The sequence below is a fragment of the Drosophila obscura genome, unplaced genomic scaffold (genome assembly GCF_018151105.1).
Source record: "Drosophila obscura isolate BZ-5 IFL unplaced genomic scaffold, ASM1815110v1 contig_200, whole genome shotgun sequence".
Lineage (NCBI taxonomy): Eukaryota > Metazoa > Arthropoda > Insecta > Diptera > Drosophilidae > Drosophila > Drosophila obscura.
Genome location: NW_024542791.1, coordinates 2811605 through 2838796, shown reverse-complemented (window position 1 = coordinate 2838796; position 27192 = coordinate 2811605). Strand labels below are relative to the sequence as shown.

The following is a 27192-nucleotide window of genomic DNA, read 5'->3' as shown; positions in this document are numbered from 1 at the left end:
TCCCACAATTCCCTGCCTATATTTTTTTAATTTTAGCTTCTTAAATGATCCCTCGCCTGTGTCCTTGTTGAGTCCAAGTGGCTGAAGGAACACCTTGAAAGATTCTCCAAGCAGTTCATTCAATACTTCAGATGATTCTTCATTTTCCAAATATTCATCACTTTCATCTTCAAAAGATTCTTCGAGTTGCTTTTCTATAACTTCTGGATAAGAGTCTTTTCTGAAATTCTCAGAAAAGTCTTTCTTGGGTTTCTCCGTTTGTTCTTTAATTTTATATCCAGCGGCGCCCTCGTCAGCAGGCTGATCTCGTTGAGGCCTCGCCACAACAATGGCAAGTAGCACCAAGAAAATCGCGCAAAACCTTGCAACTTGTAACATTTTCTACTTGTTAATGGAACAATTATGGAATGCTCTACCACTATATATACTCCATTCCATGCTCGTAGAATAGTTACCAACTGGGTTACGTCAAAAATCTACTGTGATTTATTCCAAACAAATTCTTTGCGTAACGTTTTGTCGTAAATTTAAAATTACTTTAGAGATAAGATGTTTTAGCACAAACGAAAGGTAGAAATACATAAGTAATACACTGACAAAAATGTTATAGTAATAAGAAATATAGTTATATTTAATCTAAATATTAAATTACAAACATAGTGAAATTAAATATATTTAATTCAAATTTTAAATGCGTCCGATATTTAACGGAATATGTACGTATAACACTTTAACATCACAACTATATTAAATTTGTGGGAAATATATTTAATTTTATATTATATAATAAATTATAATATAATATAATTATAATATAATTATATATATTAAATATATTTGTATCTTTTTAAATTAAATATATTTAAATGAAATATTTTCATATTAATGGTGAAAACCCTTCCATTTTAACAGTTCCACTCTCGGTGGAAATATGTTTTGTATAAATATTTAAATCGAAGTGCAACTTTTCGATTTTCAGTGCTTTTTTCTCTGAGTGTACATACATATGTTCAGGCAATTTTCTTGGAGTTTTTTATGAGGTGTTACTTTTACTTTCGGAGGTACAAACAACCCATTTAAATAACACACAGTCCAACCAAAGAAAAACCCCCAACAACTTCGTTTATATTCCTACAATATTTTATTCACAGTTCTGCCAAGATTATATCTCCCATCTGCTCCATGCGGCTATTCATCTGTTGCGTTCTCATCGTCATCTTCTTCGGGGTCTGGCTCCATCTGCCATCTGTGGCCCATGGCGTATGGTGGCTTGGCATAGGTCTTCACATAGAAAGTGCCATTCTTGGGTATCGATGGCTCGCCGCCCATGCGGAACTCCCCCTCGCTGAGCAAGAGGATCCATGTCCCATCCGCATGACGTTCGGCACGTGGACCCCAGAAGCCAGCGGGACTGATCAGCGACTCCATAAAGTAGTCGTGGGACCGCTTATGTGAACAGCCATAGACATAGCATTTCTTCTGGTTCTTGCCGTAGTTCGGATAGAAGGTGGCATGCCCCACGGGCTGCTCGAAGCCCAGGCTGACGCTCGTCTGGATGGACTCCACATAGGTGGCATCACTCGCATCGATGCGGTACTCATCTGTTTGATCACGGAACTTGGGACCCGCCGGATCCAGCGCGTAGATCGTGTTGAACCGGAATGGCTGTATCTGCTTGCCCGCACTGCCCGCGATCTGTGCCCCCAGCGAATGTCCGATCACATAGACATCGTCGTAGTGCAGATCGGCATTCAGGTGCAGATAGCGCACTAGATCGGCCAGCAGGAAGCCCATACTCTCTACCGTGTTGGCCACTTCAAAGTAATTCACATTCGTTGAGATCTTGCTCCAATCGCAGACGATGACATTAAAGTCCTCGTAACGCGCGGGCTCTCCATTCGGTCCCGGATGGGTCAGACTCAGATAGGCATTCTTCACTTTCCTTATATGCGAACCCTTGCTCTGACTCATCCAGCCGTGTATGACGATTCTGTAAAGAGGGAATACAAATTTAACAAAAAAAACAATGAGAAACCTTTGTTAAAACTCCACAAAATCGAACATCTGCTTCACGTGTCAAAAACTTATCTTATCTTTATTTTGTATGTTTTTGTTATGCCAAATCTGCTGTCACTACTCTATTTCCCACATTTCATGGCTCCACATATTTACGTTTATTTTAATTGCTAATTAAAAACGTTTCAAGAGCAAAAAAAAATGCCAAATGGCAATGACTCAATGCGATAAGCGGGAGTAAAAATCCAAAAATAAAACAAAAACCTGTTTTCGTCTGTACGCTCGAAAAAAATTAATAATATTTGGTGATAGAAATTAGCAAATGTTTGCCGTATATTATAGATCTAATACACTCTATGACGTTTGTTTGTGCCTCAATTTGAACAGCTTTCAAGCAATTATTCCACCAAAACGAATTTCGAGAGTACAAAAGGTATACCCCCCCATTCATTAGCCGTAATGCAAACAACAAATACAAACAAATTCCCCGCCCTACAACTGAAAACAATCACAAACATTAATCTTTTGAGGAAATCCCCCTTGCCCGCCGCTTACCTTGTCGGATGACGTGCATCGAAGCCAGAGTTTTTCAGATTTTCCTTATTGTCGATTAACATTTCCCTTCCGCAATCGGCAAAGTCCCGCTTAAAGAGTATAAATTGCATTTTGCTCCGTGAGCTACCCACAAAGGGTATCAAATGTGTGAAGAACTTCTTCCAGAATGAGGGATCTACGCCAAGGGTCTTCGTTTTGATTAGCGTGTAATTGCATTGTGGAGATAGCTCCATGGATAGCTCTGTGGGCGATGCCTCTGTGCTGGGACTGCTGGTGGTGCTGCTGGTGGTTGTAGGTGCTGCTAATTAATGAGAGTAAACACTTGTTTAGATCATTCAATTATGGAGTTACATGTACTCGTAAGTACTATGAACTCACCCACTGCTAGAGCACTCAGTGCCATCGCACCAACGATGGTGATCAGATTCAGTTGCGAGATCATGGCTGGCTTGTAGTTCGCCCCGGGGGCGCCTGAGAGCTCGTGTGCGTGCGTTGCTCTGATCTACCGATCTTACCCGTACACTCTCCCCACCAATTCGATGTTCTCCGCCGACCAGCTCCGACGCGAGCTCTGACCTGCTCAATGGTGCGTGCACAACTGACAAAATGCTCTAGGTCTGAGCTCTGAGCTCTGGGCTCTGGCTGTGAGCTCTGAACGATCGCCGAACGGCCGAATGGAGAGAGATAAAGCGTGGCACCGTCATGTCTACCCTCGCTCCCTACCTCTCTCCAATTTTCACTGCCTCTCCTTCGTTCTTTCTCTGTCTGTCTCTTTTCATGCTAATTGTTTTGGGAGCGTTTTCGTTATAAGTTATAGGCTATAGGCGTTAATTGCTAATGACAACGATCAGCGACAAAAGTAGGTATCTCTGTCTAATGATGGGTGATCTTTGCGAAAATACAAAAAAACATGGGAAGTAGAGATTAAAATCACCTTGAGAACCTTTTTGGCAAGGGAAAAATACAAGTATATGGAAATATGGGTAAATATGGGAAAATATGTTTGAAATGACAATATACATTTTACGAACTTTCATTATAAAGAAAAGACAAGAAGTAAAAGGCAAATTGATACGGGAATCCTATAATGGAAAGTCAAAATCAGTTTTTCTAAACTTCTCTTATAATTTCCATAAAAAACTATTTGAAAAGATTAAAGATCACTTATTGAGATTACCTAATGAAAACATAAAACGAAATCGTTTATCCAGCCTGAAAGCCTGGCCTAATATTAGGCATTAAATTAAATACGGGTTTATTTTTTTGTGGTTTTTATAAGTATTACAGATATAATTTTTGGGGATGATTACATTACATTAAATTACAGATAATTAATTAATTATTTAGTAATGATTTTTATGCCCATTTCAAGTCAACATAATTATGGCTAAAATGTTTCAAAATGTTCCACAAGAAACGTAAAAACTAAACACTAATCCAGAAAATCAAAGCAAACCCCAATTAACAGATCACTTACATTTAAGTGCATCCCATTTTTAAACACTCCCTTCAGGCAATATACAACACCCCCAAAAACATGTTTCACTTATTAACCAAGTCAAAAAACAAATATAAAATGTTCTACCTACCAATCCTTCCCCACACCATCCGCATCCACTAAGTTAATTACCCCATTAAGTGGGCCCGCAATAAATTCAACGAAATTAAAAAAGAAAACGAGTAAAACGCCCCGAAGCATTAATGAGTTTGGTTTTCCAATCCTCGGGCAACATTTTTATGGTTGTCAGTCAGCAAATAATTATCGCATATCCACCGAAACAATATATATCCCAGCCACACGGCGGGTAAAGAATTTTCCGACTCTATCGTCTAATTGCCTGGCCCCTAATCACATTTGAAGCTCGTTTAATTATTCCGCCCCCCGAGTACATAATTCATTAACTCCAAACTCAAATGGGGCGACAAATTTTCAGTCACTTAGCCCAGTCGCCCAATCCTCCTTGAAAGGCAGAAGGGCTCGCTCTCTTGCTTTTGCCTCATTTCGTGGCACACCTGAACAGCATTTTAATTATGCAAATTTTCGGCGAGGAGCCTTGTTGATTAGAAAATCCGCAAAAGGAAAAACGTCAAACCCTTGACACCAGGACCACCAGCCAGGCTGAGGTGCATCTAAGGGACTTCGCCCCCTTCAGGCACATCAAATCAATCAATATGCAGGAGCTGGAGAAGCGCAGGGCAAAGCCAAAGGGCAGAACAAACACACATCCTCGTTCCCTAATGAATTTTGGCAAACCACCAATTAGATGTTGAAAATTAATTGGCAATGCCTCGGGGCCAGCCTCAAATTGCAAATGGATTTTGAGGGGAGAGTTCAAGGAGCAGAAATCTGAGCTCTCCCAATTTGGCTTTGACAATGATGCCTATCTGAGACGGCTTCAGGACATTCTCTAAAATTCGCTCTTTGCGTCTACAAAATTTACTGCACTTCTGCGTTATTTTCTGGGATTTTTCTTCTTTTTTTTTTCTATTTTCCGGAACCTTTGTCAAGTGTCGCAAAAGTTTTTCCCTTTTTTGCCAAGGCTAAATTTTTGCTTACAAACTGTTGGCCCAAAACGGATCCATTGCCCGGGGGTTTTTTTGTTTTCCACCCCAAAATGGTCGTTTGTCATTAAAGGTTTTTGCTATAAATTGTGTTTGAGGAATTGAAGTGTTTAATCTGGGGAAAGGATTGAAAGATAGGGATTGCGGGAACATGCAAATGGCTGCCAAATTGCTGCTGAAGATACTTTTAACGAATTATATATAGTAGATACAATTTTGTGCCAGTCTCTTAACTAAACATTAAACTTTTATCTGTATTATTTCACTCACTAATAAGTTGTACAACTTACTTTGATAATTTGTAGATGATTCCTTTCAAAGTTTACAATTTTCTGGCCAAAACATTATTCAAAACCCTCCACCGCTACCAGTCCACTACAGTCCACCACTTCACCTTTGCCAACTTTCTGCCCAAAACTTTCTGACCAAAAACCGAAAAACTCTAAATCCTCAACTAACATTTTTAAGCATAACAAAGTACGACGAGATTTGGCATATAAATCTTAACGCCGTTTTTGGTTTAGTCAGGCATTGCCATTGCCTTTGCCCCTTCCCCCAAAAACGCTTATTATGTAGTTCAAAAAGGGGGGGAAGCACCCAACCCAACCCAGGAGAGGTTTTTGGTAGGGACTTTTGACTGTGACTGAAGCTGAGGCTGGGGGTGTGCCATGGGTTGGCTTTGTCCCAAGGGCTTTCTAGTTTTTGGGGACTCTGCGACGATGACTGCAACTTTTTCTATTGACTTAATGCAGTTGGAAAGTGCAACGAAGTGTTGGCTGTAGATTTTCGACAAAAGGCAACCGGCAACTCTTTGAACTTGGCACCCAGCAAACTTTAAAGCAGGGAAGAACACAGCCAGAGAACAGGCAACATTTTGAAACAAGGGAAATAAGACAAATGTACAAGCATGGGATTTTTTTCTTAAATTCCTAAAAAAAATTCTTAGTTTATAGATAAGATATGTTAAGGTACAGTACACCTAGAAATTAATAAAATGATTAAAGATAGAAATATGCATGAGTCTCAGGGGTATATGGTGTCATTTCGGAGAAAAGGTTGTCTAAATGAATGAATTTAAATGCGTTTCCACATAATTTTAGGAATTCAAACTAATGCAGAACCCTCGAGATTTTAAACGAAGAAATCACCACTAAAAATCAATTTATTTCGAAACTTTTTAATTAATTTACGGACAACTTTAGCAATATTTACCTTATGGTTTATGAAGCCCAACCGGGATATCAGTTACCCAAGGAAAATCATTTAATTTACCCAAAATATCAAAATGTAACTTCGGCATCTTCCTGTTTATCCGGTACCCCCTCCAATGCAGCAAAAATGGCAACTACTGGATCTAAGTCTTGTCCTGAGCCTGACCACCGTCTGTGCCTCCTTTGTGGCAGGTTTTTACACTCATCACGAGATGGCCAGTAGACGATTGAAACAGTTAATACAGGGAGATCCATATGCCTACTATATTAGTCAAAAAATCTAGGTTTATTGTAAACAATTATCACAGACAATAAAGTACAATTACTTAACGTACTGTTACTGTTTATTAGCAACTTTTGTTAAGGGTCAAGGACAATTTCTGTTTACTATTTACTATTTTAAGCTAAATGCGGGGGAGCAGAATTTCTCCATCAATCCTTATCAGTTATCATTATCCCCCAATTGAAGTAGTTTTCTTTTTTTCTTCATCTAAAGATGCAGCTGATCATCGCCTGAGGCAGATCATGAAGTATGGTTTTCCTGGTCTGGATGATTTACTGCCGTACAGTGACTTTGTGCTGTCCTACGATCGACGGAATCGTGTGGCCTATTGGGTGTGCGAACATCTGCAGGTGGACACACTGCACTCCAGCCAAGTGAGAGGTGCCCGTGCCTCGTATCGACCGGATCTGAGTGTGCTCTCGAATTCCCAATCTACTCTTGCGGACTATCGACGCTCTGGCTTCGATCGTGGTCATCTGGCGGCAGCTGAAAGCTAAAAAGCGTAAAGTACTCCAGAGCCACTGCAACGAGACCTTCTTCTTGAAAATTATGGCAGTGCCAACGCACTTCTTCAAGGTCATCATGGTGGGAGTCGAAACTGCCACAGGGTAAACCCTAAATGATGGGTTACGTTCTGCCTAATACTGCCCTTCCAGATGGCCTCAATTTGAGCTCTTTCCTCTGCGACATTCGCGAGGTTGAACACTATGCGGGACAAATGTTTAAAAAATACAAGCAATCCAATTAAATTGGATTGGCCCAGCATTAACAAACTTAAATATTTAGGCGAAAAGGCCAACATTGAATGGCAAAAATGAGCAAATCATGCTTCAGAAAAAAAATTTTTGGTTGTGGTGGGGATCATTTCGCAATTTCATTGCTATCATTATCATACTTGTGTTTTTTACTTTTTGTTTATGTAGTGCAAGCTTAAATCAACTAATAAAAATTAAGATCACCTTAAAATTCCAGAAAAAAGTCATTTTATAGAGCATTATTAATCAAATGACATGAACACATAAAGGTATAAACGGTCACCAATAACACGATCCATGCATGTATTATACGGTAGGGTGACGCGTAATATTATAGAAATTTTACCCCATAAAATTTTTATTGTTTAATCAGACTTGACAAAATCTAGTGTGCAAAACAAAAAATTTGAATCTTTCACATTTGCCATTAATGTATATAATTAATGGCCACATGACGTCACAAATAAACTTTTACATTACACGCACCACCTCGAAATGCTATAACAGTGCGCTAACAGCACGCATTGTCAGTTAACAGCGAACACGAACAGCTGTTGAGCAGTGTGACCGCGGATTTATCCATCAAATATACCCCGCACAGGCGACAACTTTACGTGGCAAACAACTGTCAAATGGCTGCAACCAAATGAGCAGCAAAAAAAATCGAATTAGGGAACTGACGTGGAAGTTTGTTTTTGCTTGAAACTAATTTGCGCTTTTAATTGCCATTCCGTGCCGTGGCCAAGGAAAGTTCCCGTGGAACGATTCAAGCGCAACCAGCAGCGGCAGTCAGTGGACAGAAATTGGCCCAAAGAAGCCAGGAAATTGTGTTTTTGCCTTGGCGAACTTTGAGCTGCTGCCAATTTCTTCTCCTGCCTCTCTCTCTCTCTGTGTGTGAAAGTTGTTGTCTGTCTTAATTGTTGGCTGAAAGAATGAATCCGAATATGTACGGGCCGCCGCCTACGCAATTCCAGCCACAACCGCTGCAGCCGCAGCAGCAACAATATGCAGCACCACCGCCAGTGGCTGCACCTGGTGGTTGGCCACCTCAACAGCAGCAGCAGTCGCAGCCGCCGCAGCAGCAACAACAACAACAACAACCACAGTATGGAGCTCCACCCACATCGTCGGCGCCACAAACGTACCTTAATGGCAACTATCAGCAGCAGGTAAAATATAAAATCATCTTCCGTTGGCCTCTTGGATTGGAGTCCGTTAAATCCCTCGCCCCTGATAAGCTTTCCATTCATTAAAAAGAGGTCAAACCCAACCGATTTCGTAATGCGTGGAAGAGTTTAGAAGCTGTGCTTGGGAGATAAGGAAATTCTAATTGAAATTGCTTTAACATGTTCTCCGTTCTCCCATCTAGCTGGCCACGTCGATGGGCGGCCTAAATATGGGTGGTGGTGGTGGTGGTGGGGTGCCGGCATTGAAGATTGCCCAGCAGCAGCCACCGTTGGGACAGGCACCACCACCCACCGCCGGTCAGGGTGCACCGCCCACGGGTTTCAATCAATTCAATTCGAATTCTGCGCCTCTGCCTCCGACCAACAATAATAATGCTTTTGCTGCACCGCCGCCGTCTGCCAGGGAAGCAGCAGGCGGCTATGCCAATGGACCGACACCAGTGGGAGCCCCGGCCGGTGCTCCGCCACCGCCTACCAGTACACCGCAGAGCGTCGCCAGTGGAATCAATCAGATGAGCCTGAACAGCGGACATTTGGCGGGATTGCCGCATATGCCGCCGCCCAAGTCTGCTACGCCCCAGAACGCAGCAGGAGCTGTGCCGCCACCACCCCTGGGTGCACCAGGAGCTCAACCAGCTGCAGGACCCTTTGGTGTGAGCACCTCAAGACCCGGCCAGCCGCTGTTGCCCCCCGGAGCAGGTGCGCCACCAACATTTACGCAAGCAGGACTGCCGCCACAGTCGCAGCCGGGATTGCCACCCATGCAGCAGGCCGGTTTGCCACAGCAGTCGGGTCTGCCGTCCATGCAACAGCCGGGACTGCCGCCGCAGTCCCAGGCAGGTCTGCCGCCCCCACTGCAGCAATCAGCTAATTCATTTGGTGCACCACAGCAGCAGCAGCAACCAGGAGCGCAGTTTGGAGCACCACAGCAGCAGCAGCAGCAATCGGCAGCGTCCTTTGGTGCACCACAGCCAGGCGGCTTCCCAGGCAGCTATCCAGGCGGTCCACCGCCACTTCCCGGCCAACAATCGGCGGCACCACCACCACAATTTGGAGCGCCACAGACTGCAGGGTATCCTGGTCAGCAGCAGCCCGCAGCGCCAGGATACCCACCACAGCCCGGACAGCAGCCTGGAGCGCCAGGCTATCCCCCACAACCCGGCGGCTATCCAGGGCAGCCAGGACAGCAGCAACGTCCTGGCTTTAATGTTAGTAAAAAGCGCCTTTCCTTGTTGATTTCTTAATCACCTACCCCATTCTCCGCTCGCAGCAGCAACCTCCGATGCCTGGCGCTGGCAACATGTACCAGCAGGCACCGCAGCAGCGACGCCTGGATCCCGACCAAATGCCGAATCCCATCCAAGTGATGATTGAGAACCAGAGGCTAGCCGGCGGCCCGTTCGTGACCAATCAGCCGGGTCTGTTGCCGCCGCTGGTGACGACCAAATTTGTGGTGCACGATCAGGGCAACTCGTCGCCGCGATTCTTGCGCTCCTCGCTGTACTGCATACCCAACACAGGGGATCTGCTGAAGACCACAGCGCTGCCATTGACGCTGAACATCTCGCCGCTGGCACGCACCGCCGAGGGAGAGCTGGAGCCGCCCATAGTGAACTTTGGGGACATGGGTCCGATACGCTGCAATCGCTGCAAGGCCTACATGTCGCCCAATATGCAGTTTGTGGATGCGGGACGCCGTTTCCAGTGTCTGATGTGCAAGGTGTCGTCAGAGGGTGAGCGCTAGAGGAGCTTCAAAGATTTCCTTATGTATGCTAATGGTTTGTTTCGCTTCCCTTGACAGTTCATCCCGATTACTATCAGCATTTGGATCACACAGGACAGCGTGTGGACAAGCATGAAAGACCTGAATTGCTGCTGGGTACCTACGAATTTCTAGCCACCAAGGATTACTGTCGTGTAAGCAAAAGAAAACACCCAGCAAAATGCAATCCCTTCCTCATGATTTGTATCTCTCTCTCTCTCCCCTGCAACAGAACAATGTCCAGCCAGAGGTGCCTGCATTTATCTTCATCATTGATGTGTCCTACAATACGGTCAAATCGGGTTTGGTCCATCTACTGTGCGCCCAAATCAAGAACATACTCAAGCATTTGCCGGTGGACCAGGGCCAGGATAAGTCCAAGGTGCGCGTCGGTTTCATCACCTACAACAGCACCGTGCACTTTTACAACATCAAGAGTAATCTGGCCCAGCCCCAGATGATGGTGGTGGGCGATGTTCAGGAGATGTTTATGCCCCTGCTCGATGGTTTCCTCTGTGATCCGGAGGAATCGGCAGCTGTCATTGATGCTCTGATGGAGGAGATACCGCGCATGTTTGCAGACACCAAGGAAACGGAAACGATTCTGTATCCGGCCATACAGGCCGGTCTGGAGGCACTCAAAGCCTCCAATGCATCGGGCAAGCTGCTGGTGTTCAACTCCACGCTGCCCATAGCTGAGGCGCCGGGCAAACTGAAGAATCGCGATGATCGTAAGCTGCTGGGCACCGACAAGGAGAAGACTGTGCTGACACCACAGACCACAGCGTACAATACGCTCGGACAGGAGTGCGTGCAGCAGGGCTGCTCGGTGGATTTCTTTGTGTTCAATAATGCGTACATCGACATTGCCACCATTGGACAGGTGGCCCGTTTGACTGGTGGAGAGGTGTACAAGTACACCTACTTCCAGGCGGACGTGGATGGACAGCGGCTGATCGAGGACATAATCAAGAATGTCTCACGACCGATTGCCTTTGATGCGGTGATGCGTGTGCGCACATCGGCGGGCATACGACCCACGGAGTTCTTTGGACACTTCTTCATGTCCAATACAACGGATGTGGAACTGGCCAGTATTGGTGGGTGCACAGTCCATGAGATAATCCCTTTCATAGCTTTACTTATGTCTGTTTTTGAAACCCTTTTAGATGCCACCAAATCTATCAGCATTGAGATCAAACACGATGACAAACTGCCGCCCGAGGAGAATGTCTATGTGCAGGTGGCTTTGCTGTATACCTCCTGCAGTGGCCAGCGTCGCTTGCGTGTCCTCAATCTCGCTTTGCGCGTAACCACCACCATTGCGGATGTATTCAAGAGCTGCGATCTGGATGCCATTATGCTGTTCTTTGCCAAACAGGCCTGCTTCAAGCTAATGGAGCATTCACCCAAACAGGTCAAGGATAATCTAATTCATCGTTCGGCACAGATATTGGCCTGCTATCGCAAGCATTGCACTTCGCCCACATCCGCGGGACAGTTGATACTGCCCGAGTGCCTCAAGCTGTTGCCGCTGTATGCCTCGTGCCTGCTCAAGAACGATGCGATATCGGGTGGCTCCGATATGACGCTGGACGATCGCTCCTTTGTCATACAGTTTGTGCTGTCCATGGATCTGAATATGTCTGTGAACTATCTGTATCCCAGATTCATACCCATACACAATGTCAGCCCCGAGGAGACGGAGCTGCCGACACCAGTGCGCTGCACGCACGAGAAGATCACAGAGGATGGCGCCTATATACTGGAGAACGGTGTGCATTTGTTCATTTGGCTGGGTCAGTCGCTGTCCCAGAACTTTGTGCAGTCCGTGTTCGGTGTCCAGGGACTGCAGCAGTTGGCACTCGAAAGGTTTAACATTACAGCGGAGACGCCACTGGCGCGACGCATCACTGATATTCTGGAGCAGATTATGCATGAGCGCACGCGCTATATGAGGGTAAGTGAAAACACTCTCTTAATGTTACCCTAAGCGAAAGGATACATTTTTCTTTTTGTCTCTTGACAGATCACTTGGCTGCGACAGAACGACAAACTGGAGAGCGTGTTCCGGCATTTCCTTATCGAGGATCGGGGCACCGATGGCTCTGCCAGCTATGTGGATTTCCTCTGTCACATGCACAAGGAGATCAAGGATCTGTTAAGTTAGCACGTAGGCTACACGTACAAGCTGCCCACATCAGCAGCGGCAGCAGCTGCCTCCGCCTCCAGCGCTGGTGGACGCGACTGGTGCGATAGCTATTCCCAGAATCGGGCACGTATGCGACGGCTATCATCGATGCGCAGTCGCTTTGGCAAGTGAGGCAAGCAGTGGAGTGTTGTATGTCATCGTGTGGAGTGAAGCAGGCGCTGGAACTTCAATTATATCTACATATAAATACATACACATCTATATACTATATATATCTAATTATTAATTGCTATCATTTCGTGCGTATCAAATCTTCCATTAATTTTATTAAAGTTTTCACATTTTCCGCATTGTTTCCAACAAATTTCCACCCCTTTTCGATCTAAATAATTCTTGAGCGCCCAGGGCCTTCAAAAGAAATGAAACATTTTGTTAAACGAGGCCAACAACTAGCTAAAATTTTACTCTCTTATCAAATTCCATAAATATTTAAACAAGAAAAAAAAATGTAATTAAAAATTACTTGCAAATTTCCTCTCTCACACTTGAGATCTTTTAGGATGAGGTTTGATGATGATGTTAGATCATGATTAGTTTTTAGAGTGTTTTCTTCTACCATGTATTTTTTTCATATTTGTTGCAATCATTTTGTGTGCACTGCGCCCTGCTTTTTATTCCCTTTACTTAATGTAACTGAAACGATTATTATTATTATAACAACATAAATGTTTTAATGTGAGAATTATTCTAATTCTTTGGTATATTGCCCCCTCCCACACTACTTCTCGTCCTTCCCATCTGCTCCTCGTTGTCCACATTATCGATAGAAAAACAAAAATTAAAAACTGTGTGTGCAACTAAAAACAAAAGATATATTACAGATAAATGAAGAAAAGGAATAAAAACTCTTTAATAAAAACACAAATTCTCTCGAAAGTATTTTTTTGTGTTTCAGAGAAGATTGAGTGGGGGATTTTGAATGAAGGCAAATATTTATAAATATTAACTTCGTGTTAAATTTGAAGAAAATTAATGGGAGTAAGAAAATTATGGAAATGATATGTTGCACAGAAATTACGATTCAGATTTTGTATAAAGGACATTTATCCGACGGTTTCTGTAAAATAAATGATCGAAGAACCATCGCTCGGTAGATTGTAAAATATATTAAAGATCCTAGAAATAAGGTATAAGAACTTGATAGTAAAAATATAAAATCTTCAAAATTGTTTTGAACACAAGATCGTCGATATGAGGGCTGGTTGATATATTGGCCTGTTTAAATACAGAAAGTTCATGGATAATTTTAATGCATAAATTCTCTGAATTTTAACTTACATACAGCTGTGTTCATAGAAATGTTCACTCTTTCAATTTCAACTTTTCTATACATTTTGCTTAAAATGGAACTTAAACATTAGAAAATAGAAAAATTCCGCTGCCTTTGCACTCCTTCTTCCTTTGTTTTACGACCTTCTACATGGTATTCCTTGAAATATATTTAGATATAGTAAAACCGTTGGATTTCAATCTTGATATATCCCAATTTCGCATAAAACATTAGAATTTTGCACTGTTGAATATATAAGTTATATATGTAGGTATGTATGTATATATATATTGTATTATATTTTATTAGGCCTTTAAATATCTAAGAATTATTATTATTTGACGTGCACATTTTACATTTACATAGATTGGGTTTGTTTCGTACTCCTTTTTGTGTTGTCCTTTCTAATTTTATTTTTGTTTTCTTTATATATTTTTTGTTTGTTTTTTAACATTTAGAAAAGGTTTTCTTTTAGCTTTTAGAAAAGTTTTTCCTCTTTAGCTTTTAGAAAATGTTTTCCTTTTTAGCATTTAGAAAAGGTTTTCTTTAGCATTTAGAAAAGAATATTCTTTTTCTTTCATAAATTTCAATGTTCCCGAAATTCAATAACAATTTAAAATAAAATAAAAAACATTTCCTAAGATGAATGTCTCTGCGAGTGTTTCTGTCTGTCTGTCTGCCTTTGTGTGTGTATCTCTGGGAGAGGTGCACATATACTTATGTGTGTAGCTGTACGCAAATTTAAATACAAAGTGAATGTGCGGAATTTGATAAACGTTTTGAACTAATATTCCGCCTGGCAATCACAAAATAAATATATCATAAAAAACACAATTTGGGGGGTGGGGGATTACATTTAAATATATATGGTATGTGTAATAAAGTAGGATCATCAGACAAAAAATAGATTTGCACGGCACTTACAATTAGGTGTTACAGTTTATAATTACAAAAACATTGCCATAGCTCCTATCTCCTTCTCTCTCTCTCACACTCCCGAGCTACACCCTCAAAAGTTAACTGATTTTTATTTTTAGCTGTTTAAATTTATTCTCAAGTCAAATACTCTGGAACACAAGTTATTCTTTATTTTGTTTAGAAAAGAACTTCAACTATTGGCTAGCATTTCGTTTTGTTTTTATTCGGAATAATTGTTGAATACGTAAAAGAAAAGAAATAATTAACCGAAAGGTGAACGGAGCAGTTGGATTTTCGATACTATTTTGCATTTTGCAGCTTCTCTTTATATCGTGTATATATATATATATATATATATAGATTGTATATCTTTTATGGCTGCTCTTCTCATCTCTCTGTGGGGTTTCTTAAAGTATATATATATATATATTTGATTGAAACTGAAAGGAGTCCCAGTCACAGCAAAAAGTTTCGTTTCTTAAACACAAAAAGCAGCAAAAATATGTATTCCAGAATCTGTGTGTGTGTTTTGTTGTGTGTATTTTTTTTTTTTTGGGGGGTCTCTGTTTCTTGTGTATGTTTTTTGTGTGTGTATGTGTGTGCTGTTGAGAGGATCTAAGGTATCCCATTCTATTTCGTAAACGCCATAAAGACCGCCCAAAGTATCTCGTTCGCATTCGGCTTGGCCGCCTCCGTTTCAAAATCAAGATCCAACAGCTCTCGCACACGCTTCATGGCCACCTCGTAGTCATCATCGTTTAGCGGTGCAAAGGCATTCTCAATGACATCGCTGGCATGCGCCAGAAAGATTAACGCCAACATACGCTTGTCCATGCGCTGTGGATCATTCACCCATTTGGACAACACCGAATCTTGTATCTACAAAACAGACAGAGAAGACGACTCTTTAGAAAGTTTTCTTTTGGGTGCTAGGATTATGGCCATATTCCTACCTTCTTAACCAGACGACATTTAACAACATTATCGTTGAGCGGATGTGTCGTCATATCGAAGAGCAGAAAATTTTGCTTTTCCGTTGTTAGCACACCCTTCTCCACCAGATTCTTGGCCAGACGTTCGCGTACATTTTTTAGCTGGTAGCGTAATTTCAATGGATTCCAAGTTTCACCTGAAAAAAAAGCCAAGCAAAATTAAGTAAATATAATCAAGTTTAATTATTATCTAATAATAAATACCACTAAGATATTCAATCCAACTCTGGACCGTCTCTGGTGGATCTGTTTCCTTAATGTGTTTCAACGCCTCATCCAAAAGAACATCACCCGTCGCCTGATCAGATTTCAATATCAATTTTCTAAGAAAGAGAAAATAGAGGTAAGTATTATTTAAAGGGCAGCACATATACATATTTCTTTATGAACCCACCTTGTACATAATCCACGTCGTCGCATGCCAGACTTTTCAATCATTACACGTCCACGGATGCCAAGTTCTATGAGAATGCAGCCACGCAATCCGCTTGATATGCAGTCATTCCAGAACGATGTGTAACCCTGCAACAAAAAGGTTAAGAAATTAGAGAGTTATAGTCAATTAATGAGTGCCTTTAGAGGTTTATGCTGGAGTTAATTCCCACTAGTATATAATTAGTTCAAGTTCAGTAACTCTAAAGTTATTGGGGAAGTAAGTGGGGAAGTGCCCCCAGGGCTCATAGATGTATTTCAGGAAAATGCACAAGCGAATAGTTAAAAAGATAATGTCCGAGAATGCAAGAACAAAATACATGCCATGCCATGGACGAACTGTTTGATCGCTCCAAGTTCAGAAAATGCTATAAAAAGGGGATAAATGCTACAAAATTTGAAAAAGCTTACTAAAAAAACACATCAACATTGTTTCGCTTAACCTTTTTCTAAATATTACACTTTGCTTAAATATTTTGAATATTTTCACTGTCATTTTATAGATTTTATTTTAAATTCCGATAGTTCATGAATAGACTTTTATACACCCCACTTAATATAAACGATGCAGAAGATCTGTTTACCAGTTTTAAGATCCATTGACACAGCAACCTTGTCTGGCTTTCCATTGATGGAACATTTCCGAGATCAGACTACAGCCCGAAAAGTTGGATTGTGCTCGGTTCTCGTTTATAAAGCCAAAACAAATTCAACTGTTCAAAAGTTTAAACAGCTGTTTGATTCCCGTTCAAAAAAAAGCCTCTTTGGCCCTGGCAACATTATAATTTATTAATATTGCCTTTCCAGCTTTTTTTCCCCTCGTGCAATATGTGAAAATTTCATTTTTCTTGGTAAAAAAAAAAAGGCGATTGCATATTAGCGTATTTTGTTCGGTATATAATAGACTTTAACTGTAGATTCCATCCAGAAATTTATCGACTGTTTCCAAAGAAACCAAAAAGCTACAACAAATGCTACAGATCTTTTCTTCTATCAATCAAGCCATCGATTATTATGAATAGCACCGGTAAAAGGCAGCCATAACTTTTATTTTTCTTCAAGTGATTACCAGACTCTAATCACGCATGAATCATTCGTACTTTCACGTACTATAAAGCCTTATCATTAAGGCTCATTCTTTAATGTATATCTTTTCAAATATTGAGTGGCGTTCCATAGGGCTGATAAGAAACGATGAAAACGGATGAGTAGCAATCATGTGCGGTGGAACATTTTCTGTAGAACTTCCTCAAACAATTAACCAAATGGTGAAAAAATGTCTCTGATAAGGGACTACTACACAGAAGAACTTTGAAGCGAAACAATGGAGACGCGACACGTTCACGTCCACGTCCGTTCGCTGGTTCCTCCCGCATACTGCAGGCATAATATACTACTAATAAAAACAAATAGACGTCGTATCACTCATTCACAGAGGCATATATACCGAGATACATACATATGTATATATATACGAGTGTACATACATACTTACATCACTGAGTACGACAATTGAGCGATAAAGCAACCGAGCGAGTAGTCGGAGCCCACCAAATGAAATACAATACAAAAAAAAATGTATACCCTCCAATGGGGCACGTATTTTAATGGCAAACATACCAAAAATTATGCAAAATGATTTACTGAATATCTCAATAATATGCAAATTAAGCAACAAACACTTGAACGAATGCCGTAGACAAAAAGAGAGTGAGAGAAGGGAAAAAGAAAAACTCGTTTGATGGCGGAATGCCCCAAGCCGGAGGCTGTCTTTGATTTTAAGTTTAAAGAAGAGCTGAAGCGTGGAGCACGCGTTGTAACAGGAAGATAAGAAGTGTTTCTAATGGAATAATTCTAAAACAATTGTAGAATGTAGGCTCCAGTTGTACTTCCAAGGTATTCAATAGCTTTTTCGCTGTGGCATTGACAAATTTCATGACATGAGGCTACCATTTCGTAGATAAGAGCAACAAAATCATTAAAATTGGAGAACAGTTAAAAACAAAATAACGATTGACATAAGTTTGATTTTACACATATTGAGCACATTGAATCCTAGCAAAGATCTGTTTCTGTTTAGCTTTACCCAAAATACATCCAATTACCAACCAAGTAGTCTGTCCATCTCTTGGGGGATGTATTTATAGAAAACTGAGTAATTTAATCGAGTTTATGCTGCCCCAACAGCCTGTGGATTGGATAATTTAAACGTAGTCAATGCAGACCCCAAGCGAAACAAACACTGATAAAACGAGTGACGGAAAGTGAAGAGATAGTGGCAGAATACCTTTAGATAAAAGCCAAAATAGAATTTAAACAAATTAAAAGCTATAGGCATTAGCTCTGCATGAAGTATTAGCCAGCAGTTAAGCAAAACGTCAGAGAATACAGATTTATGGCCACAACAAATGTCGGGAGGGGGAGGCAAAGTGGACACTCGCTTGTAAAGCAAGTGTAACTTACATACATGGAAAAAACATTTAAAGTTTATTGCACAACAGACCTCAGCAAATGGGAGACGAACGAACTAGTATGGGGGCCACGACAAGCCAAAAATGCAACAAAGGGTAAAGAGCAAGAGATCACAGTCGAACTTGCTAAACATCTTCAGCGAAGCAATTAATTAGCGCTCGAGCACGAGAGATAAGGCGGGAACGTACTCCACTACCCTCCTCTCTCGACGAGTGTTTTTTTTTTTTTTGGGGTAACGCACCTCTTTGTCCTTGAGGCCCAGCAGCAGGACCTCCTCCATAAGCGTTAGCCGTGTCTCCTTGGAGTCACCATCATCGATGTTGTCCTCCTGATCCTTGTTGCTATCATTTGCATCTTGATTGTCGTCTGGGGTATTGGCGTTCAAGCCACCAGCAGCACCCTCGGCACCGTTCTCGCGATACTTCACGGTGCGCCTGACCAAGCCATCCGAGCGATTCATTTTCTGATGGAAGCTACAAATGCGATGATGATGATGATGTTGTTGTTGCTGTTAACGCTGGCTGGCGCTTTGCCCTGCCTGCCTGCCTGGTTGCTGCTGTTGGCTGGTTCTTTTTGTGTGTGTGGCACAAATTGCTAACCTGACTCGTCGGCTGCTGCGGTTTGCTGGTGGTTGCCTGTTTTGCTGTACGCGCGCGGGGTCTCTGTATATATTTTGTGTGTTGTTATTTCTGCTTCTTTGTTTGCACCCCCGAACTTTTCTCTGTTTCTTTTTGCACACACGCACTTTTCACTTCTCTTCTTGCACTAGAATGCACTCTAAACTACGTCGTCGTTGGGTCTCTCGTTGCTTGTTTACCGTTTACTTTGGCTATATAACTCTGTAATTTAATATAATTTAGCTACACATCCTAAATATTTAGTCGCAAATCGGTGCGTTTACTTTAAATATATGAAATCTTGCACGAAATAAGCTTTTTTTGTATTATTTGTCGTCGCTTCTGTTTCTTCGACGTGACATTTTCTTGCCTAGTGTTGCAAAGCGCATCAACCATTGGGCTGGGAAACTGGCTTAAACACGGATTCACACTCTATATAAATGAAAACTAACAAGTCACTTGACTATTTTGTATTAAATTGGTAATTGAAACACACAAAAATATACAATTTAATGCATTTTTGTGTACACCCAACAGCTGTTTGGGCAGTGTTGTAGGCTGGTTACACGATATTTCACCTGCTATCGATAGTGGTGCAATCGTTGTGTGCTGCCAGCACTAGTAAAAAAAAACATTGGACAGCAGGATTTTCCTAAAATTTTCTATTGTTTATCAGTGCCACGCCCACGTGACTCCGTAACCATGTCGTATTTAGCCAACTTCAACAACGAGAATGCCAAGCAAATCCTAATGGACATCATCCGGTGTGTGAATCAGCCGGACAACTCGAAAAAGCTGTCGGAGGCCAAAGCCTCCGCTGGCAAGGAGATGGTGCTAATGTTGCAGCACGTATTTCCGCTCGTGATGAACCTGCAGCTGGAGGTGCTCAAAAGCCATGGCTTTCCCGGAAACCGAGAGGGCCTCGTGCAGTTCTCACAGCTCATACGGGAAATGGAACGCGAGGATATGGAAATTGCACGCCTGCGCAGTCAGATTCGTGCCATCTATTTGCCGCCCATAGCTATAAATACCACAAATGATATTCTCATTTAATAGGCAGTGTATTAGACCGCCCCGCTGCACCCAAGACTGTATCTAGGCTTAAGTTATCTTTCCACACATAAAAGAGGAAATTCTTGTTATACATTTTTTGTGTCTTTCTGTATTTTTACAAGTTTTGTTCGTCTATTGCTAAAAACAATAAGTAACATGGCATATGGTTTCATATCTATAAACAATTAAGGATTTGTGCCAGTCCACGACATACATACATACATATATACTCGTATTTATACATATAAATTATCGTCAGTTCCGAGTTTAGGATATGCAGGCCCCGCATTTGGGACCAATTTGTTGTTAACTATAAGTAAAGGGTTGCCTTAAAAACTAAGCATTTATGTACACGTCAAGTAGTGAGAGCTGCCCTCGAAATAATTAAGCGAGCATAACTAGTGGTTAGCATGCCCATTTGTGGTTGGTGAATTATTGTTATTGCCATTCTGATAGTCTGTCGCCGTCAATTTAATTGGATCTATGCTGGCCATGTCATTGCCATTCAGTTTATGCTGCAACTGCTCTAGCTGCTGGACAAAATGTGCATCCTCCGCTGCTGTTGAGCTGCTATCGGCATCGTTTGTTAGGGACATCGACATGGGGGAGTGCGGTGTTACAGGCGTTGTGCTGGCACACAGCTCCTCAATCGTTGAATCGCTTTGATTCGAGGGCGTGCTGGAACGTGAACGCACCGGATATGCATCATCTATGGGCAGGGCAAAGCCCTGTGTAATCATCAAATCGCCAATATTCAAATCAGCTCCTTCGGCGGGATCAAACAGCTCCATGCCTGGCAATGGTGTGCCCTCGCGGGTGGCTGCATTCACGCCAGCCGTCACCTTGGGACGCTCCTTGTAGGTGACAACGCGTGCGATAAGCTTACGCCAGTGGGCCACTAAATATAGACAATTTTTATACCCAATTATTTTCATTTCAAAAAGGGGTCTAAGGCGCCTTAACTCACCCTCTGTCATCTCTTCAAACTTTGCTATGGATGATTTTTGCCATGTATTTGGCTCATTGTTAATGGTGGACTTGACATTGGCCAAAAAGCATTCAACCGCTTGGAATCTGAGGGGAAATATCAGCAGAAATTATAGCAATAGCCACGCCTAAAGCTATGCGACTCACCTGAGTGTTAGGAAATCGGTGCGCAGCTCACAAATATCCGCTGGGGAAATATACTCGCTGTCGCCATAATCCACAAAATAAAGATCAATCACCAGCTCCTGGGGATTGTATTGATTGGGCATAATGTCCACAATCTCGGCACGATACCATTTCTCATCAAATTTAAACACAGCGGCCACTATCTGACCCACATAGGGTGCTGTCAGGATATGTTTGGCTCGGTTTTCGGCACTGCTATAGTAGTTGGTCATCTCCTTGACCATATCATCGAGTTTCTTTGACTGCGGACCCACCAGCTGCACCCAAAACTTTGTGGGCGAGGCCACAGCGGAGACATACACCTCCATGGGCTTATCATCGCCACGGGCAGCCATCAGTTTGTCGCGCGGCTGCATAGAGCTGAGCGATGTCTGCGACGAGTACAGGCTGGAGGAGGCCACGCTATTGGTGGGCGAACGGCGTGGCTCACGGCGCTGTTCCACCTCCTCTACGGAACGCAGCAGCTCTTCATCCTCCTCGATCTGATCGTCCAGCAGTTTGCGTGCAATATTCACCTGCTTCTGATTGCCCACCAATGTGATCTTGGCCTTGCCATTCCGTCCATTCGTATCGATTGTGAGCTTGGCCAACGAATTGCGACCAATGTCTTGAATGATTTCGCCGCCCCGTCCATTCAGTTTGCTCACCAGCCGCTGTGGCACTTGCAGCTCCACTTTGACAATGGGCGCACGCTCGATTTCACGTATGAGCAGCACACGGGCTGCCTTCACGGCCTCGGGTATGCCGCTAATGTCACAATATTTGTGTTGGCTGTCCTTGTCGCTGAAAAAGGGAAGATGGCAACCCAGGAGGGAGTGTTAGCGACGGCTTTTTCGGCAATTTATGATCAAAAATGTAAGTCCAATTACCGTAATCTTATCTTGGCCGTGGTTCGTTCCTCAATCAACTTGATATTGGCACCTCCGCGTCCCATAATCAGCGGCACATGCTCATTATCCACCACAATTTTAAGTACAATTTCCTTTGGCCTCTGCTGCTGTTGCTGATGTTCCAGTTCTGTTTGATTTCTGGTCTCTTCTCGGTCCTCCTCATCGCTGCGATTCTTAAAGTACGCATACAGCATGGCACCGCCCAGGGAGCATAGACCCAGGCCCAATATCAATTTATATGTGGGCGTGCCACCAAAAGGAGTATTGCGCAACATTTTTGTGGGTTTTTATTTATATTTAATAATTTTAAGTCTCAAAACTTGATTATTCCTTGGAGTTTGCTGTCAACCTGCAACACAAAACAGATCAAAGGAATGTTAATGGAAATAAGTTAAGACTCTTGTCAAGGTCGCGCTCGGTCGTGTATATTTATTGCGTGTGGTACCCGGTACGATACTTGTACCTAAAATAGAATATAATACGACTTTGGTTAGGCATTAAATGTGTAAGGGAATCGATAGAAGACGAGGGTTAGGGGGTCTCCCTCCCCTCTGCTTACATAAACACTTATCAACTGGACATTCAATTTGACAAATTTCCGACATATTGCAGGCCGCAAATACACAAATGAAAATTTTGGCACACAATCCCCACAAAAAGTGACTTCATAATTGAAATTACCAGAGAGAGAGAAAGAGCGTGCCCGCTGCACAGAAAATAGATGTGTGACGTTACCTGGTGGCGACAACACTATGCAACAAATTTTTGAGTTGAAGCAATTGCAGCAAGGGATTTTCCTTGTAATACTTATGGTATGGGTTCACCTTCAATTAAAGCAAATCAATTCTAAACATAGCTTCCATATCATGGTGTTTGTGATAGAGAACCCAAGAGATCAGGCTTTGTTTTGGCAATTCAAGTGCATTCTCTTTTGCATAATTCGCCTGGGCATCACGAGTCGATGCGAGCAGCAGTAGTTTTTATCTATCTTTGTTTTTTCTACTGCAAATTTGTGACTTGACTTGTGTGTCGGATAGTGCCATGAAAAGCCATAAAGTTTAGCCATTACTTTACAAATTAAACACTTGGGGAATGCAATAATTAACCAAAAATAGAAACCGAAAAAGTAGTTTCAAAAAGTTCTCCCTTAGCCAGTGTCCACTGTCTTTCGTTTTGTTAAATCTCAATAAATCACAATATTGTCGAAGCTTTTGCACTGGTTCTTTGGACAAGTTAAACGTGTTTATGCGCTCATGTGTGTTATCAGACCGGTTTAACATTTATTTCCTTCAACTGCACTATAGAAAAACTAAGCCTCTGTTTATCTATTTACGTTACTGATAAAAAACGAATTAATTTTGGGGAATACATGGCAAACAACACCAAAAATAACTCATATATAGCACATTTAATTGACTCTTTTTGTTTTGTTTTTGTGGCGCTGACCTTGATCGTAATTTTCTGTCGACTGTTTATTTTTGCATTAAAGCTTTTCCTTTGTTTTTCTTTTTGCTATTAAAACAAATGCTTAAACTCAATGAAGCGTCTTATTTGAGTCGACAATCGTTGCGTTGTTTAGTTCTTCCATTTTCACGTCGTCTAGTTCGTTCGAAAGTCGTTAAATTATTAGAAAATTATTAATTCTCGCGAGAGATAGAAGGCTAGGCTTGCCGTCGTCTCCACATTTCAGTATAAACTGTTGAAAAGAAGGCAATTTGAATATTTGGACCCACAACGGTCGCACGGAGCAGTTCATATTGAGAGGGAGAGAGCCGCCATCAGCTGTTCTTACTCTCCCACCAACACACGCACACGAGACAGAGAGCGTCTGGCTGGGTTCTTATTGTTTACTTTGCCGGTTCATTTTGCACGGTATGGGTGGTATAGGAAGGGTATATTATTTCGGTGTACATGAATATAACAGGTGGTAGACAGCGTTGGCCAGTCCATAACGTATACGTATATTATAGATGCATTCTTAAACGCTAATATGTAAAACTATATATTAAAACCGGTTGCATACCAATTGGATGCTTTTTCTTTGTGTACATCAGCACACAAGCCCGATTACAGGGTATCCCATAGTCAGGTGAGTAACATCAACTTTAATTTTTTTAAATTGAATAGAGCTGCATAAGCACATGTCCGTGTATGACTCTGGTAACACTACCGCAAAACGAATTTTTCCCAAGGTCCAAACCGACTTCTGATAGATATGGGTTTAAATTTTTTAAGGTTTTTTTTATGGCAGACTTTTTTGATTTAGCTGGATTTTTTTTTTTCAGGGTTTTTATACGTTGAGACTTGTTTGAAGTAATTAACCGCAGAGAAAGATTTGGTGGGGGGAAGAGGGGGTTAGGGGGGGGGCCGGACAAGGGCGGCGGGCCAACGCGGGACAAAGAAGCGGCCATGTACAACCCTTGTTCGTTTGCTTTGTTCCCATGGGGGCCCGCGCCTCGGTTGCATTCCGGGGTAGGGCCTGCGATACTTGCAATACGCCCATACACAAAAGGTTCCGGGTGGTCACTTTTGTTCGCCCGATACGGTTTGGATCACTTCTAGCGTCATTACTTTCAAAGCTGTCTGGTACTGGTTAGTGGGTGGCTTATACCGTTTATCTTTAGTCTGCCTTATCATCAAACCTTTCTAAGCCCCAACTTTGAAAAAGTCGTTTTGTCCTTGAGGAAAAACGTGTTGACTAGTGTAATTAACAGCAATACGACTATTGGCAGAAAGTCAAATAATGAAAAGCAAACAAAGCGTAAATTAGCTAGCGGCAGCCTGTCTGATGCAGAGCGGGAGAAGAGACAGAGTGAGAGAGCGTGTGAGCACTAGAAAAGCTTAAACAGAACAGTGAGAGAGTGTGCAGAGTGCTAAATTTAGTGAAATGACATAATAAACCGTTCGCTTGGCTTAAGTTGTGGTTGTGACGCGTAAGGACGCCTAACTGTACTCTCGAACAGAGTTGATTTATGAATGATTTCTGAGTGGATTACAGCTAGTTTAAATAGATCCACCAACAAGTGTCGCCATTAGCTTTTACCTAGGGGACGGTCTCAATTCCCTCGCAAGGAATATTTTCTATGCCATGCCAACAATTGTGCGTTTCGTTTGCGAAGAGGTCACGCGGTGAAAATGCTTAGGATGAGTCGAATTTTCTATTGGCAAAGTTTCAAATTTTATTTCGCATGTACATACGTACATACATACGTATGTATTTATTGTCTCCGCCTGCCTGTTGCTAAATAAAGCCGCATCTACAACACAACAAATATCGACGTCATTTTAAGGTATTTAATAATCCGCGAGGCTATTTGGAGAAACGTTTTCAAGCAAGAATAAAATCTATAATTCAATGGAGTATATTATTTGCATTTTAAATTGGTATGCGCTGCAGGCTTGAAGCTTTGTGGAGTTCTTAATGGAAAACCAGTTTGTTGAGGAGAATAGGCAGTCAAAGATGCTGGAGATGCTACTCGTAAAAGGTAAAAAGGTCAATTAAGAGGTTTTTAAATGACTTAAAACTTGAATAGTTATGTACGTACACTACACACATATGTATGTATGCATATATTCGCGTCTGTGCGTACAACTGATAGTAAAAGTGCTGCGCTGCGAATTCCGTAGAACGGTGGGCATGTGTGTGTGTGTGTCCATTCAATGCGCAAACTTACCCTCTGCAGGCTATCCTTGATGCCCGTCTTTATGTTTTATCAATTTCCTGTATGTGTTTGTTCTATATCTAAATTATTTACGGTTGCACTTGTAACTATATTTGTAAGTCTTTGCCTGGAAGCACGATTTGTTATTGCAATTTTGACAAAAAAAAGCCGATTCCGCTTAAAAACGTGCGAAGCAGTGTGACCGCGGCCTTTTGGACGAAATATACCGTCTGGCCCTCAGAAATATACCGAAATATACCTTTTTATTATCAAAATATACCGTAAATGGACCGTACATATACTGACGGATGCGTTAATATTCCTCGATTTTGATATTCGGTTTAATATTAAAAGCTAGTTAGCCCTGTCAGCCCTAAGCAAATAATTTTGTCCAATTCATGAATCAATTTTCTACAAGATTGGCTGGTTTTTCAGATTTAGTTTTTATTGGATAATAAGGTTCAAACAAAAACGGCCAAAACATAAAACGTAAATGTTGACTAAATGTGACGTCATTGTTTCTGGTCAACCAAATTTCTTCTATGCGTATGGACTTGTGTATACCATATTTCCTTTAATTGGTGTTAAATTTGTTAAAACATTAATAATGATTTTATCCTAGATTGACGTGTTTTTTACCTGATATGCATATGTTTTGTGTTTTATAAATACATTTATCCAGAACAGTGCTGCTAATACATTTCCCAATGTTGCTGAAATTTTTCCCATACAAATCAAATGTATCTTACGGCGTTCCCGTTAAGAACATGTGGCTCACACCACGAAAAGGAGAGCAAATTTTGAAATGAGTTTGACGGTCATTTTAAAAAGTATCTTAATATATTGAAAAATAAATTGGAACTTGATTAAATATACTTATACTGATATACCGTAATATACCTTCTCATTTTCAAAATATACCGTCAATATACCGAGCAGCGCAGTACAGAGAACATTGATTCCAAAAGGGGACTTTCCACATTATTTCCTTTCGGTTTCTAGAGCTTGGTGCGAACAGTCGATGTGACTTTTTCTTGCTTATTTTCTTCGACGTTTTATTTAAAATTAATCATGAGGTTTGAACAAGAACTGCAAGGAATTTTGCAAAAATTGCGTGATACCGACAGTGCACGCTTCAAGTACCTTGGAGATGCTTTCGAAATCGTAGAA

The 27192-nt window shown here is 41.8% G+C and overlaps 5 protein-coding genes and 1 pseudogene across 9 annotated transcripts; 3 read left to right on the top strand and 3 right to left on the bottom strand.

Annotated features, from left to right (window-relative positions):
• Positions 1–1118: 1118 nt before the first annotated feature.
• LOC111075941 (phospholipase A1 2) lies at positions 1119–3185 on the bottom strand. 2 transcript variants are annotated; one of them, XM_022369477.2, is made up of 3 exons: positions 2950–3185; positions 2572–2872; positions 1119–1990 (listed from the first exon to the last, which is right to left on the bottom strand). In XM_022369477.2, exons 1-3 carry the CDS (start codon positions 3011–3013, stop codon positions 1189–1191), a joined length of 1167 nt encoding a protein of 388 aa, XP_022225169.1. In that variant the 5' UTR covers positions 3014–3185; the 3' UTR covers positions 1119–1188. The 2 variants fall into 2 exon arrangements, with proteins under 2 accessions (XP_022225169.1, XP_022225177.1); XM_022369485.2 differs by having other exon boundaries at positions 2572–2869.
• A 3275-nt stretch (positions 3186–6460) lies between these two features.
• On the top strand, positions 6461–7449 carry LOC111077842 (annotated as a pseudogene).
• Positions 7450–7850: 401 nt separating this feature from the next.
• On the top strand, positions 7851–13405 carry LOC111076081 (protein transport protein Sec24C). Of its 2 annotated transcripts, none has more exons than XM_041593809.1 (7): positions 7851–8551; positions 8752–9777; positions 9846–10302; positions 10371–10486; positions 10564–11431; positions 11501–12291; positions 12361–13405. In XM_041593809.1, exons 1-7 carry the CDS (start codon positions 8315–8317, stop codon positions 12499–12501), a joined length of 3636 nt encoding a protein of 1211 aa, XP_041449743.1. In that variant the 5' UTR covers positions 7851–8314; the 3' UTR covers positions 12502–13405. The 2 variants fall into 2 exon arrangements, with proteins under 2 accessions (XP_041449743.1, XP_022225398.2); XM_022369706.2 differs by having other exon boundaries at positions 7852–8551; positions 9843–10302.
• Positions 13406–14935: 1530 nt separating this feature from the next.
• On the bottom strand, positions 14936–19630 carry LOC111075639 (Golgi phosphoprotein 3 homolog sauron). Of its 2 annotated transcripts, none has more exons than XM_022369077.2 (5): positions 18869–19630; positions 16118–16245; positions 15928–16046; positions 15685–15860; positions 14936–15610 (listed from the first exon to the last, which is right to left on the bottom strand). In XM_022369077.2, the coding sequence occupies exons 1-5, from the start codon at positions 19085–19087 to the stop codon at positions 15362–15364; spliced, it is 891 nt and encodes a 296-aa protein (XP_022224769.1). In that variant the 5' UTR covers positions 19088–19630; the 3' UTR covers positions 14936–15361. The 2 variants fall into 2 exon arrangements, with proteins under 2 accessions (XP_022224769.1, XP_022224777.1); XM_022369085.2 differs by lacking the exon at positions 18869–19630 and adding an exon at positions 16740–16799.
• A 193-nt stretch (positions 19631–19823) lies between these two features.
• Positions 19824–20388, top strand: LOC111075655 (protein C10). Its single transcript, XM_022369096.2, has one exon. The coding sequence runs from the start codon at positions 19947–19949 to the stop codon at positions 20295–20297; it is 351 nt and encodes a 116-aa protein (XP_022224788.1). The 5' UTR covers positions 19824–19946; the 3' UTR covers positions 20298–20388.
• On the bottom strand, positions 20387–26207 carry LOC111075615 (tudor and KH domain-containing protein homolog). Of its 2 annotated transcripts, none has more exons than XM_022369054.2 (5): positions 26035–26207; positions 22340–22709; positions 21432–22253; positions 21265–21371; positions 20387–21195 (listed from the first exon to the last, which is right to left on the bottom strand). In XM_022369054.2, exons 2-5 carry the CDS (start codon positions 22633–22635, stop codon positions 20696–20698), a joined length of 1725 nt encoding a protein of 574 aa, XP_022224746.2. In that variant the 5' UTR covers positions 22636–22709; positions 26035–26207; the 3' UTR covers positions 20387–20695. The 2 variants fall into 2 exon arrangements, with proteins under 2 accessions (XP_022224746.2, XP_022224737.2); XM_022369045.2 differs by lacking the exon at positions 26035–26207 and adding an exon at positions 23807–24048.
• Positions 26208–27192: the final 985 nt, after the last annotated feature.